At 58.1% G+C, this 12,621-nt stretch overlaps 1 protein-coding gene across 1 annotated transcript; it reads right to left on the bottom strand.

Moving 5' to 3' along the window:
* Positions 1–5,560: 5,560 nt before the first annotated feature.
* NMRK2 (nicotinamide riboside kinase 2) lies at positions 5,561–11,905 on the bottom strand. Its single transcript, XM_007524919.2, has 7 exons — positions 11,757–11,905; positions 8,394–8,484; positions 6,917–6,965; positions 6,696–6,852; positions 6,328–6,399; positions 6,109–6,215; positions 5,561–6,013 (listed from the first exon to the last, which is right to left on the bottom strand). Exons 1-7 carry the CDS (start codon positions 11,780–11,782, stop codon positions 5,928–5,930), a joined length of 588 nt encoding a protein of 195 aa, XP_007524981.1. The 5' UTR covers positions 11,783–11,905; the 3' UTR covers positions 5,561–5,927.
* Positions 11,906–12,621: the final 716 nt, after the last annotated feature.

Genomic DNA, 12,621 nt, shown 5'->3' with positions numbered 1-12,621 from the left:
CCTGCTAAGGGGCCGGGGGACCCTCACCTGGCCTGACATCCCAATGCGAGGCCAGGAAACCCCACCCTGCTGGGGGGGCAGAGGACCCCCACTCACAGCTGGCTGGCACCCTTGCTAGGGGACTGGGGGCCCTATCCAGCCAGCCTGGCATCCCCACTAGGGGGGGACCTTCCACCTGGCACAGGCCAGCACCCGGCTAGGGGACCAGGGACCCCCCCACTCGGCTCAGCACCCCTGCTAGGGGGCTAGGGGAACCCCACCCGGCCCAACCACACCCCCCACTCTGTCGCTGTCTGGGCTTCACCTGCTTTCTGGGGACCACCCCCCACCCCACCAGCAGGATCACTCCGGAGAGGGTGGGTGTGTACCCTGCCCCCCGCCTGGCACCCAGATATTCTCTGCGCCTCCCCAGCCTCAGACAGGCCCCCAGTCCCCAAGAACAGTTACATCTGACACCCCAACCCCCAGTGTCCTGAAAAAGATCCACAGACACTGCCCCTGCAGTCACGCCCCCACCCCCACATCCTTATCTCAGGGCCCCTCGCTGAGAAATGGGGGTTTGCAGCATGGGCACAGGCAGGTCAGTACTGCCGTCAGCCACCAGGTGTCGCGTGGGGCCAAAGCCCTGTTGGGAGCCAGTGGGGGGGGCAGGTCAGCACCTGGGGTGCGTGGGGGGGCAGCAGGGCCCCCACTCTCTTTTTGTACCTTGTGCTACACATGCACCTGCAGGAAATAAACCCAGTTTAACCCCCCTACACACGCTACCTGCTGTCTTTCCTGCGTCTGCTGTGGAGACCCGAGTCCCCCCCCCCCCATAACTCAGCCTGGCTGGCCACCTGTTGCAATGATGCCAAAGCTTTCGGGCAGCGCTGTGTACTCCGGCCCTTCTTGTCCTGGTCCCCCCCCCCCCCCGTGGGAAGTCACCTGGGGGACTTCCTGGAGGCAGTGTCCCATCCCTGCTGAACCGGTCCTGCCGTCCCACCATCCCTGGGCCTGGCTTCTTGTCACTTTATTCACCAAGAGGGACCTCAACATGGAGATCTCTGCACACTGCACCGTGCTGTCCATGGTGCACTCAGGGACTTGAACTCAGGGCCGCTGTGCATACTAAGGAGTGTGCTGTACCTGGTTAGCTACCTCCTGGCCCCTGCACCAAGAGGACAGGTCTGAAGCCTAACGCTGACTATAGAGCACAGCCTGGGTTCAAGACCCTTACACCACGGGGCAGATCCTACAGTACCAGGGACAGCTCCAGTGCGGTTGTCTCTCCATCTGTCTGGGGGCAGTTGCCCTGGAGGGGAAGACTTCACATTCGAGGGAGGACCGGGTTTGAGACCCCAGCCAGCACGGGAGCAGGGCCGTAAAGCCCTTTATCTGTCGCTCATCCTTAAAAAAAAAACAAAAAAAAAAACTACCCACAACGACCCTGGGTCCATGCTCCCAGAGGGATAGAGAATGGGAAAGCTATCAGGGGAGGGGATGGGATATGGAGATTGGGTGGTGGGAATTGTGTGGAGTTGTAGCCCTCCTACCTTATGGTTTTGTTAATTTATCCTTTCTTAAATAAAAAAATAATAATAAAAACAAAACCCTGGGAGCCGGGCGGCGGCGCAGCAGGTTAAGCGCAGGTGGCGCAAAGCGCAAGGACCGGCGTAAGGACCCAGTTCGAGCCCCGGCTCCCCTGCAGGTGGGGAGCCGCTACACAGGCCATGAGATGGGTCTGCAGGTGTCTGTCTTTCCTCCGTCTCTCTGTCCTGTCCGACAACAATGACATCAGAACAACAATAACTACAATAATAAAACAAGGGCAACAAAAGGAAGTAATTTTTTTTTTTTATAAAAACCCTGGTGGGCAGATGCAAGAGTGTCCCCTGACCCTGAATCTTGTGAGATTTGGGGGGCCCAGGGCGGGACGGTGTTTCCCAAGGAGCTTGGGCCTCCTGCACCCGCCCCGCCCGACTTGACGCCCTGGCTAGGCTCACAGGCCGAGCTCTGACCATACTCGGGCAGTACTCTGGGCCTCTATTAATAGCGGGCTGCCCAGCTGCGGACACCAGCTGGGGGGGTCACCCCTATAAAGCCAGGCCTGAGGGGGCCGGCTGCTCCTCCAGCCCCAAGACCGTTAGCCCCCTGTTGTGTGAGAGAAAAACAAAAACAAAAGTAAGTACCAAACCGCCTCCCCCAAGTGAGCCACCCATGGTGTTCAAAGACATGGCCCACCCAGGGCTCACCACCCCCAGCTTTGGCAGGGGGGCATCCCGTGGGCAAGAGGGCAGCGAGGAGGAAGGAGGAGGTCCAGCACCCCAGAACCCGTGTGCCCTGCAGTCAGCGTGCCAGGCCCCTCGGGTGGTGGAACAAACACCAGGGGCTGAAATCAGGGCTCCCTCTTCCTCGTCTCCGCCCCCCAGACCCTGAGACACCACCAGACCTAGGCTTCCTGAAGAGCCCTTTCTGGGGGACTCACCGGCAGTCCGGAAGGAGCCCTGTTTGTCTCCATGGAACCCCGAATTTCCAGAGTTCCCAGCCATGTATCTGCCTCTGAAGGACACCCCAACACTGAGCCTGGCTCCCGGGCACCCCCAGAAGGCACTGGGTAAATCTGGGAGGGGCTCCCGGGAGGCACAGAGGGCAAGTGGGGCCCGTCTGGTGCCTCAGCTGCCAACCCCCATCTGTCCCCACCGACCCCTGGTCTAGACTCTGGCAGGACACCCCACCCCCCACCCCTGGCCCTGGAAGGAGGGCTCCCCCCCTCGGGTGGAGGTGACTTAGATCCCGCAAGACATAAGTGCTGATTAGGAGGTGCTGAGTGCCATCGGATTGGTGGCAGTTGGTGGGGGAGGAGAGGCGGAGGCTTGAGATAGCAGAAAAGGGAGCCGAGGTGTGGGCCTGGCCTGTTTCTGCTGGGGCCTGGCTGATGTAACTCTCCATCAGGGGAGGTTGGGGTACTGGTCACCCCACGCCCCGGGACACCTCAGGACAAGCCCATTAGCGTCCCGTGCTGTGTGTTTGGCCCATTCCCATGTGAACCCCCAAAATATGCCTCTCCCCACCAGCCTTCACCGCAAACTGACGCACCTCAAATCCAGTGGAATGGGTGTAGTGATCGCCATTGTGGGTCCTGGGTTCGAACCCTGGCTACACATGGGGCAGCACCATGCACAGCATCCAGGGAGCCCCATGGAGGGTGGGCAGGGCTGTGGGGTCTCTCCTCCCTCAGCACCAGGCACAGCACCCAGGGAGCCCCATGGAGGGTGGGCAGGGCTGTGGGGTCTCTCCTCTCTCAGCACCCTGCACAGCACCCAGGGAGCCCATGGAGGGTGGGCAGGGCTGTGGGGTCTCTCCTCTCTCAGCACCATGCATAGCACCCAGGGAGCCCCATGGAGGGTGGGCAGGGCTGTGGGGTCTCTCCTCTCTCAGCACCAGGCACAGCACCCAGGGAGCCCATGGAGGGTGGGCAGGGCTGTGGGGTCTCTCCTCTCTCAGCACCAGGCACAGCACCCAGGGAGCCCATGGAGGGTGGGCAGGGCTGTGGGGTCTCTCCTCTCTTAGCACCAGTGGGGCTGGGGTGACTCCTCTCTTTGGCTCTTCTCTCTCTCTCTCTCTCTCTCTCTCTCTCTCTCTCTCTCAACTCTGGGGGTGGTGAAGGAGCACAGGGAGACTGCAGGAGGCTCCTGGGGTGGGGGTAGCCTGGGTGGGCAGCTCATAGTATGAGACTGACTCCCTTTCCAAGATCCGCTCAACTGAGGGCCTCTGGGCAAGTGTTTTCCCCTCTGTGATCCCTGCAAAGAAACTTCTAGAACAATCTGGTCCCTGAGACCAGGATGGAACTCACCCAGGAGGACCTGCATCTGGCCAAGTGTGGGAGCTGGGTTCAAACCCTGGCACCACATGGGAGCAGCACAGAACTGAGGAGAGTGACCCCTCCCCCCGGATAAAAAATGTGACAAACCGACCCAAGAGCAGTGGAATCACACATGTACGAGGCCCCGGTGTTGATTAATAATAGTAGTAGTAGTGATTGCAGAATCAGGAGTTTAACCAAGTTGACCATCATATATACATAGTATTTCAGTGAGAAAGAGACAGAGAGATCAGAGCCCTGTTGAGCTCTGGCTGATGGTGGGGCTGGGGATTGAACCTGGGACCTCAGAGCCTCAGGCAGGAGAGTCTCTTACAGAACCCCTGTGCTGTCTCCTTGGTCCTGCCTTTTTCTTGTTGATTTGTAAACACTCTTTACATATGTCAGATTTTTTTTTTCTTTTTATCAACCAGAGTCCTGCTCAGCTCTGCCTGGTGGTGGTGCTGGGGCTTGAACCTGGGACCTCAGAGCCTCAGGCAGGAGAGTCCCTTGCAGAATCCCTGTACTGCCCCCTCCCCCTATTTTAATTTTCCACTTGGTTTAGCTTTTTAGTTTTCTGATGGGCCAGAACTCTGCACCTGTGTGATAGCGCCCCTCCGGTGGGTGGACTCTCTCCTTTGTCTCCTTTTTACAATCTCAGCCAGAGAGGGAGAGTGAGAGAGGGAGGAAGAACAGACCCCAGCCCTTTGCATCTGGTGCTTGCTCCCATGTAGTGCTGGGAACTCAAACCCATGTCCTTGAGGCTAGTGAAGTGTGCTGTCTGCTGGGAGAGCTATTTTTTGGCACTACGATGTTAAATTTTTTCCTTTTTATTTCATTTGAGAGAGAGAGAGAGGTGCCAGACCTGCAGTCTGGTGCATGCCATATGCCACATGGGGAGTGGAGCCAGGAGCCTTTGCAGCAACCCCCAGCTGTGGCCCCAGCCCAGCGACTGCTCTGGCTCAGTCCCCAGGATCTTAGTGCCCCGGGACATGTCTCCAGGTCCCCCAGCAGCCCATCAGGACTATTTTGGGCCTGTGACCTCGGTTTATCCCTGCAGAGCTCCGTGCTCTCTCAAAGGACAAGCCCTGGCAGCGTGCCTGTCTAGGACTGGGGACTTGGGTCATGGCTGGCCCCCAGGGGCCTCTCCCCAGGCCCCCTACCACACCCACTGGTCAGCAGGGGCCAGAGAGGGAGGCACCCTGGAGCTTCCCCCTGTGCTATAGCACCTTCTGTGTGGTGCCAGGATTCACCACACTCGCTGCAAGGCAGTCATCCTGCCTGGCGATGCCACACCCTCAGGCATGAGAGTCTCTTTGCATAACCACTGTGCTATCTACCCCTGTCCCCCCTGGACGTTTCCAGCCCAGAGCCTTGGGGTCTTCCATTGCCATCATAATTGTGAGGGCTTCCTTGGGGTGGGGACACTTGTGTATCTGTTCATCTGGGCCACGGAAGCTTCCAGGAAAGCCTCCTCGAGGGACTGGCTGTACTTTGGGACCTTTGGGGTTCAGGGGGTGGGGGTGAGCCTGCGGCTTGGCTAACAGCCAGGGGCACCCTGAGACTTTTCGACTCCCCAGCTGCCAGGGAATTCCCCTTGGCCTGGGGAAACTGAGGCCCAGGGACTCCACCCCCATATTGTGAAGGCCCAGAGCCCCCCCCCCCCAGAAATGGAGGGGGGGCTTTATCAGACCATCAGATCAGAAGCACCAGGCTGCTCCCCAAAGTTACAAAAACTGTCGGGTTTAATACCAAAGTTGCTGGGGGTGGCAGACAAAGACCTTGAGGAGGATGGGGAGGGGCTGGGTCTGGAGCCCTGAGGCTCTGGGGGGAACGGGGGGTGGGGGGCGGGGGTCCGCTCTCCTTGTCCAGAACGGGTCAGGCTCCGGCTGGGCCGGGGTGGGGTGCTGCGGGTCTGGTCCTTATGGGGCTGGGATTGTGGGTGTCGCAGAGGGTGGGGGTCCGGGTGGCCCGGGGCGGGGTCTGCAACATAGCCACGCCCACACAGACCACGCCCCTCACCCGGCCCCGCCCACGCGCAGTCTTTCTCCGGCCAGGCCCCGCCCCGTCCGGCCAGGCCCCGCCCCTCCTAGGAGCAGTTGAGCAGCGAGTTGTGCAAATCCTCCAGGACCTGGTGCAGGAGCTCTGCGCGGGGCCGCGTGCCGTCCAGATAGACTGAAGGCACAGGGGCCACGTCAGGGGCTCCCCGCTGGCCTGCAGCCTCCCCAGGGTGAGCTAGTGGGGTGCAGGGCTCCCCCAGAGTTGCTCACCCACGTCCACGCCGCCCTCCTCCATCTCCCGCTGGTATTTCAGGTACATGGGCCACACGTGGCCGTCGAAGAGGCCGGGGGGGTCGGGCACCTCATAGCTCCGGGTGCTGGAGGTGGGGGAGACGGCCATGGAGGGGGTCATGGAGGGGCCATGGTGGGGCTGGGGGCCGGGGCTCGGAGGAGCCGCACCCCCCCAGGCTGCCACCCCCAAGCCCTCACCTCCTCCTCCGCTTGCACTCCTCGTAGGGCACCGTCAGGAAGTAGCGACGGCTGTACAGGTCCAGCAGGGGCCTGGGAGGGGCCACGGTCAGCGCCCGACTCCCCACCGGCCTTCCTGCAGGGCCTCAGGCCCACACGCCCCCAGGCTTGGCCTCCAGGACTTGGGGTGACTGTGGGGGTGTGAGTGTGTGTAGGTGTGGGGAGCTGGGGTCGGGTGGCCACACTTGGATGTTCCCACAGGCCCAGAGAGGTGGGGTGTGCGGCCTGGGACACACAGCCAGCCGCAGCCGCCCACGAGGCCGCTGGCCTCAGTTTCCCCAAGAAGATGGGGTGTCCTGCCTCCTCCCTGCACCCCCAGAGAGCCTCACTTGTAGCTGTAGAGCAGGAAGCCTTCGAGGACCAGGATGTGGGTGTCAGGGAGGCCGGGCTGCACCGGGACCCCGTGGGCGCGGGCGAACTTGGGGGGGTTGTCGAGCCAGGCCCTGACGGTGCTCAGCATGGCCTCCATGTCCAGGGACTCCAGCACTGGGGGGGCAGGGACGTTAGGGAAGCCGGGGCGGGCGGGCCGGGCGGGGCGCCCCCTCCTTACCGTCCCACTGTTTGAAGCCGTCCTTCCCGACTGCTATTTGGTCCTGGGGCTGAAACAGAGGGGCCCACAGCCCGGCTCAGCACACCCCTGTGGGTCCTGGGGTCTGCCCCTTGCAGGGCCCCGGGGCAGGAGGTGGGGTGGGGTGGGGGCCGGGGACCCTCCGTGGTGGTGCTTGAACCTGCGCCCCTGAGTCAATCTTAATAGGCAGTCAGTCAATGAAGAACGAGTGGGGCCTGGAGGTGGGGCAGCGGAGAAAGCTTCAGGCTCACCGGCCTGAGGTCCTGAGTTCAATCCCCAGCTTGCGTGTGCCAGAGGGAGGCTCTGGTTCTCTCTCTCTTTCCCTCATAAATAAATTTAAAAAAATGTTTTTGTTTTTTTTTTTTCAAAACTTAACCCATGGCTGGGAAATAGCTTAACTGGTAGAGCTCTGTCCTTTTTTTTTTTTTTTTTTTCTTTTTTTTTTAACCAGAGCACTCACTGTTCAGCTCTGGTTTATGGTGGTGGGGTGGATTGGACCTGGGACTCTGGAGCCTCAAGCATGAGAGTCTGTTTGCATAACCAGTATGCTATCTACCCTCCGCCCAGAGCTCTGTTCTTACATAACTGAGATTCCAGTCTCCTCTCACTCTTTTTAAAAATTATCTTGATTTATCAGATTTAGACAGCCAGAAATTGAGAGGAAGTGGGAGGTAGAGAGAGGGAGAGAGACACCTGCAGCCCTGCTTCACCACTTGTGAAGCTTTCCCCCTGCAGGTGGGGACCAGGGGCTCGAACCCGGGTCTTTGCACACTGTAATATGTGCGCTCAGCCAGGCGCAGCACCACCTGCCACCCTCCCTCTGAATGAATAAAGACAACTCTCTTTAAAAAGTTCTTATCCGGGACCAGGTGGTGGCGCGCCTGGTTGAGCGCACCTGGTTGAGCGCACATGTTACAGGGCACAAGGACCCGGGTTCGAGCCCTGGTCCCCACCCGCAGAAGGAAAGCTTTGCAAGTGGTGAAGCAGGGCTGTAGGTGTCTCTCTTTCTCTCTCCCTCTCTATCTTCCCTACCCTTTCAATTTCTGACTGTTTCTATCCAATAAATAAAGATAATAAAAAAAAAAATTTAAAAAAAACAACAGAAAAAGTTCTTATCCACCACACAGAGCACCTGATTTGCAAGTGTGAGCTCCAAGTGCCAAGGGAAGCTCTGGATCTTTCTCTCTTCCTCCACCTCCTAATTATTGATGGTGGTGGTGGGGGGGAGACAGAGAAACAGCATCCTGAGACCATGGGAATCGAACCCAGGACCTCACCAAGCCTGAGACCCCAGCACTTCACCCACATGCCCCCCTAACTCAGTTCAGTGGCCCCTGACAGTGGGGAGGAGGGGTTAGGTGACGCCAGGAGCCGACTCGGATTCCCACCACCACCACGGGAAAGTGGGGTGCAGTCAGAGGGCAGGTGCCCGGAAGCCCCAGCCTGGGCTGAACCCCACCTTGAAGAAGTCGTCCTGGTGGACCACACAGCAGTTGGGGAGCGATCTGAGGAGGCCGCTGGTCAGCGTCGTCTTACCGCCATTGGTCACGCTGTGGGGACAGCAGAGGGGGCCTGTCGCCAGGGTCCCAGCTCCTACCCCCCCCCCCTCAGGAGTCCAGGAAGCCCAGCTCAGTCCCCACAGCTTGATTTCAAAATCGGATTTATCTGTCTTTATTGGATAGAGACAGAGAAATCAAGAGGGGAGGGGAGATAGAGGTAGAGACAGAGAGACACCTGCAGCCCTGCTTCACCGCTCATGAAGCTTCCTTCTGCAGGTGGGGACTGGGGGCTCCAGTCCGGGTCTTTGCACGTTGTAATGTGAGCACTCATTAGCCCTGCTCAGTTCTGGCTGATAGTGGTGCTGGGGATTGAACTCAGGGCCTTGGGCCACAGGTGGGAGAGTTTGTTTGCAGAACCACTGTGCTGCCTCCCTGCCCCCAAACTATTTTCAAAACAGATTTTTTTTATTCATTAGTGAGGAGGAGAGAACAGCAGGGCCTCTCTCTGGCCCTTGCTAGGCATGGGCTGGAACCCAGGGCCTCAGGCCTGAGAGTCCAGCACTCTGCCCACTCTGCACCCTGCCACACTCCTTATTTCTTTAAGATTTACTGTGGCCAGGGAATCGGGCTGTAGCGCAGTGGGTTAAGCGCACTTGGCGCAAAGCGCAAGGACCGGAGTAAGGATCCGGGTTCGAGCCCCCGGCTCCCCACCTGCAGGGGAGTCGCTTCCCAGGCGGTGAAGCAGTTCTGCAGGTGTCTGTCTTTCTCTCCCCCTCTCTGTCTTCCCCTCCTCTCTCCATTTCTCTCTGTCCTATCCAACAATGACGACATCAGTAACAACAACAATAAAACTACAAGGGCAAAAAAAGAGAATAAAGAAAAAAAATTATATATATATATATATATATATATATATATATATATAAAAGATTTACTGTGGCCTGGGGAGACAGCCCAGGGGTTTTGCAAAAACACTCTGCTTGCCTGAGGCTCTAAGGTCCCCGGTTCAATCCCCAGCCCCAGCTGAGCAGGGCTCTGATCTCTCTCTCTGTAGTTTTTTCTTTCTCATTAAAATAAAGCAAATATTTAAACAGACAAAGGGAGAGAGGGAAAGACACCATAACACTGGAGCTTCCTCCAGTGCCAGGCTTGGGACGAGGCTCCACAACACCAGTCCACCATTCGTGGAGCTTCTTCTGGTGCTGGGGTGCTCCCCTGTGGTGCCAGTGCTCGAACCACACAGCAAAGGCAAAACCCTATTTGGTGAGCGCTCTCTGAGGTCCTGGCTTCTTTTACTAAAACTCCGTGTTTTCCTTTTTTCGCAGAGAGAGAGAGAGAGCCCGAGCCCAGTCCTGCTCCACTGTACTTGAAGCTTCCCCTCTGCCTGGACCTGGGAGGGGGGGCTCGGGCCAAGGGCAGGAGGGGGTCCCTGGGCTCGCCCCAGGCTGGATGGTTGCCCCGGCTGTGGAGAGAATGGACCTGGGGTGGGGGGAGGGCACTCCAGCCTGAGGTCATGAGGAAGGACTTGGAATGTCCTTCTGGGACCCAAGCCAACTGCCCACGTGTCTGCCCAGGGCGATGGGCCCCACGGTCACCCCCAAACTTCCCCAGTGACTGAGGAGGGTCTGCCCTGCTGGGCTCCAGGAACAACTTCTTTCATCCTTCTGAGTGAAGATGAGAAAGACTGAGAGGGAGAGACGCCACAGAGCCAGACCTCCCCCCCAGGTGGTGCCGGGCCTAGAACTCAGGTCCATGCGCATGGCAGTAGGTGCCTTCCCGGGTGAGCCCAACCCCCTGGAATTGTTTCTTAAATATTATTTGTGAATGTGTGAGTGAGTGAGAGAGAGAAGCAGAGCCTCCTTCTGGCACATGCCATGCCAGGGATGAAAATCTGGGACCTCAGGCCTGACATTCCAACACTCTAGTCACTGTGCCCATGGGGGAAAAAAAAAACTGTAACAAGAAATTTCTTTATAGGTTTTAACTTTCATTTGTGACTTCCTAACCAAGCTCTTCCATCTTTTTAAAAATCCTTTTATTGGGAGTCGGGCGGTAGTGCAGCGGGTTAAGCGCAGGTGGCACAAAGCACAAGGACCGGCGTGAGGATCCCGGTTTGAGCCCCCGGCTCCCCACCTGCAGGGGACTCGCTTCACAGGTGGTGAAGCAGGTCTGCAAGTGTCTGTCTCTCCCCCTCTCTGTCTCCCCTCCTCTCTCTATTTCTCTCTGTCCTATCCAACAACGACTACAACAATAGTAACTACAACAACAATAAAAAACAAGGGCAACAAAAGGGAAAATAAATAAATATTTTTTAAAAAATCCTGTTATCACAGCAGGGTTACCGCGGGGGCTCAGTGAGAACACCAGTGCAGGGTCATTGCCCACTTTTCCTCTGACAGAGGGTGGGAAGCAGAGACAGACGGGGAGAGAGACAGATGGGGACAGAGAGGCCTCTGCAGCCCTGCTCAACCGCTTGGGAAGCTTCTCCCTCACCCTCCGCAGGTGGGGACCAGGGGCTCGAACCCAGGTCCTTGTGCATGGTAATTAATGTGTGTCCTATTGGTTGTACTACTGTCTGGATTCTTTATTTTTATTTTTTTTTTATTTATTTCTTTTCCCTTCTGTTGGCCTTGTTTTTTTTATTGTTGTAGTTATTATTGCTGTTGTTGTTGGATAGGACAGAGAGAACTGGAGAGAGGAGGGGAAGACAGAGAGGGGGAGAGAAAGACACGTGCAGACCTGCTTCATCACCTGTGAAGCGACTCCCCTGCAGGTGGGGAGCCGGGGGCTCGAACCGGGGGCTCGAACCGGGATCCTTATGCTGGTCCTTGTGCTTCGCACCATGTGCATTTAACCCACTGTGTTACCGCCTGACTCCCCTTTATTTTTATTTTTAAAATGTGTATCTATGAGAGATAGATAGATAGATAGGGAACCAGAGAGGCTGTCTCGCATATTCAGTCCTGGGACTCGAACCCGGGACCCCGTGCTCTCAAGTCCTTTTCCCCACAGCTGTGCCCACCTCCCAGGCATCTCCGTTTGAGAATGTAAATAGCTCCCTGCACCCCCCAGACAGTGCACTGCTTTGACATGTGGGAGACCTGGGTTCAAGCCTGACACCCACCTCATTGGAGGGAGCTTCTGGGCTGTGTCTTCTCTCCCTCTCCTTCTCTCTCTCTCTCTCTCTCTCTCTCTCTCCTCTCCTCTCTCTCTCCCCATCTAAAAGAAAACAAAGAAGTAAAAATAAAGTTGGGCACCCCCCCCCGCCCCGCCCCGGGTGCTCAGCAGGACCTCCCCTACCACTTGGCTCCCAGGATTCTCACCCTCCAATTCCCACGATGTATTTCATGGCCTCAGAGGCGGCAGTGAGGACTCAGGGACTCTGTGACCGGCTCCCCGCTGGACTGGCCCCCCGCAGAGCGTCGTCTCCACCTTCATTGAGAAAACCCTCCGTCTTTATAGCCCCGGGCAGCCCTGGTGGCCCTCCTGGGGGAGGTGGCCCCGCCTCAGGGGAGCCGGGAGGGGGAATGGGGTGGGGGGGTGGGGCTGCACCTGTCACTCCAGACTGAAATAGCTGCGGCTGCCTTTTGCCTAAATTAGTCCCGGGCAGCCAGTGACTGTTCCCCTCCTGCCCTCCCTAAAAATATACCCTCTCCCTCCGCACGCCCGTCCCCCGGAGTGACCCTGACATTCAGGCTGGCCAGGGTGGCCCCAGAGAGTCCCACAGCACCCCTCCCAGTCCTCCCAGCAAGCGGTCACAGCCAAGTCGGCCTGAAGGTCCCCAAGATAGCTGCTTCGGTGACCCGGGGCCAGCCAACAATCTCAGCGTGACACCCCGTCACCTGCCCACCTGCCACCCTCGTGAGGCCTAGGGCCACTGGGCTGGGTGCCCCACAGCCTGGGGGAGCTGGGACGGGGTGTCCCCAGAACCCCCTCATCTGCTGCTTCAGCCCGGGAGGAGGAAGGGAAGGGGCACAGTGGGCTTTCAGGCCTGAGGTCCTGAGTTTGAATCTCAGCATTGCCAGGGCAAGAGGGAGGCTCTGCTTCTCTCTCTCTGTTATTTCTCATTGTCAATTGAAAACGGAGTGGGTGGGGGCACCATCACCAAGGGCAGCTCGAGCAAATGGACCCCACTGTCTGCCCTTGTGGGACAGAGAGAGACAGAGAGATCTTTATGATGCTGACAGA

This window comes from Erinaceus europaeus, chromosome 23 (genome assembly GCF_950295315.1).
Source record: "Erinaceus europaeus chromosome 23, mEriEur2.1, whole genome shotgun sequence".
NCBI classification, from domain to species: Eukaryota; Metazoa; Chordata; class Mammalia; order Eulipotyphla; family Erinaceidae; genus Erinaceus; species Erinaceus europaeus.
Note: the sequence above shows the minus strand (reverse complement) of the source record. Positions and strands in the feature narration are given on the sequence as shown.

What these genes read in the sequence shown, in the direction of transcription:
- NMRK2 (XM_007524919.2), bottom strand. Translation starts at nt 11,782, where the DNA reads ATGAAATACATCGTGGGAATTGGAGG. An exon ending in ACCAGGACGACTTCTTCAAG is followed by an intron (nt 6,966 to 8,393) that starts GTGGGGTTCAGC and finishes CCTCTGTTTCAG; the next exon opens with CCCCAGGACCAAATAGCAGT. An exon ending in GGAGGGCGGCGTGGACGTGG is followed by an intron (nt 6,014 to 6,108) that starts GTGAGCAACTCT and finishes CTGTGCCTTCAG; the next exon opens with TCTATCTGGACGGCACGCGG.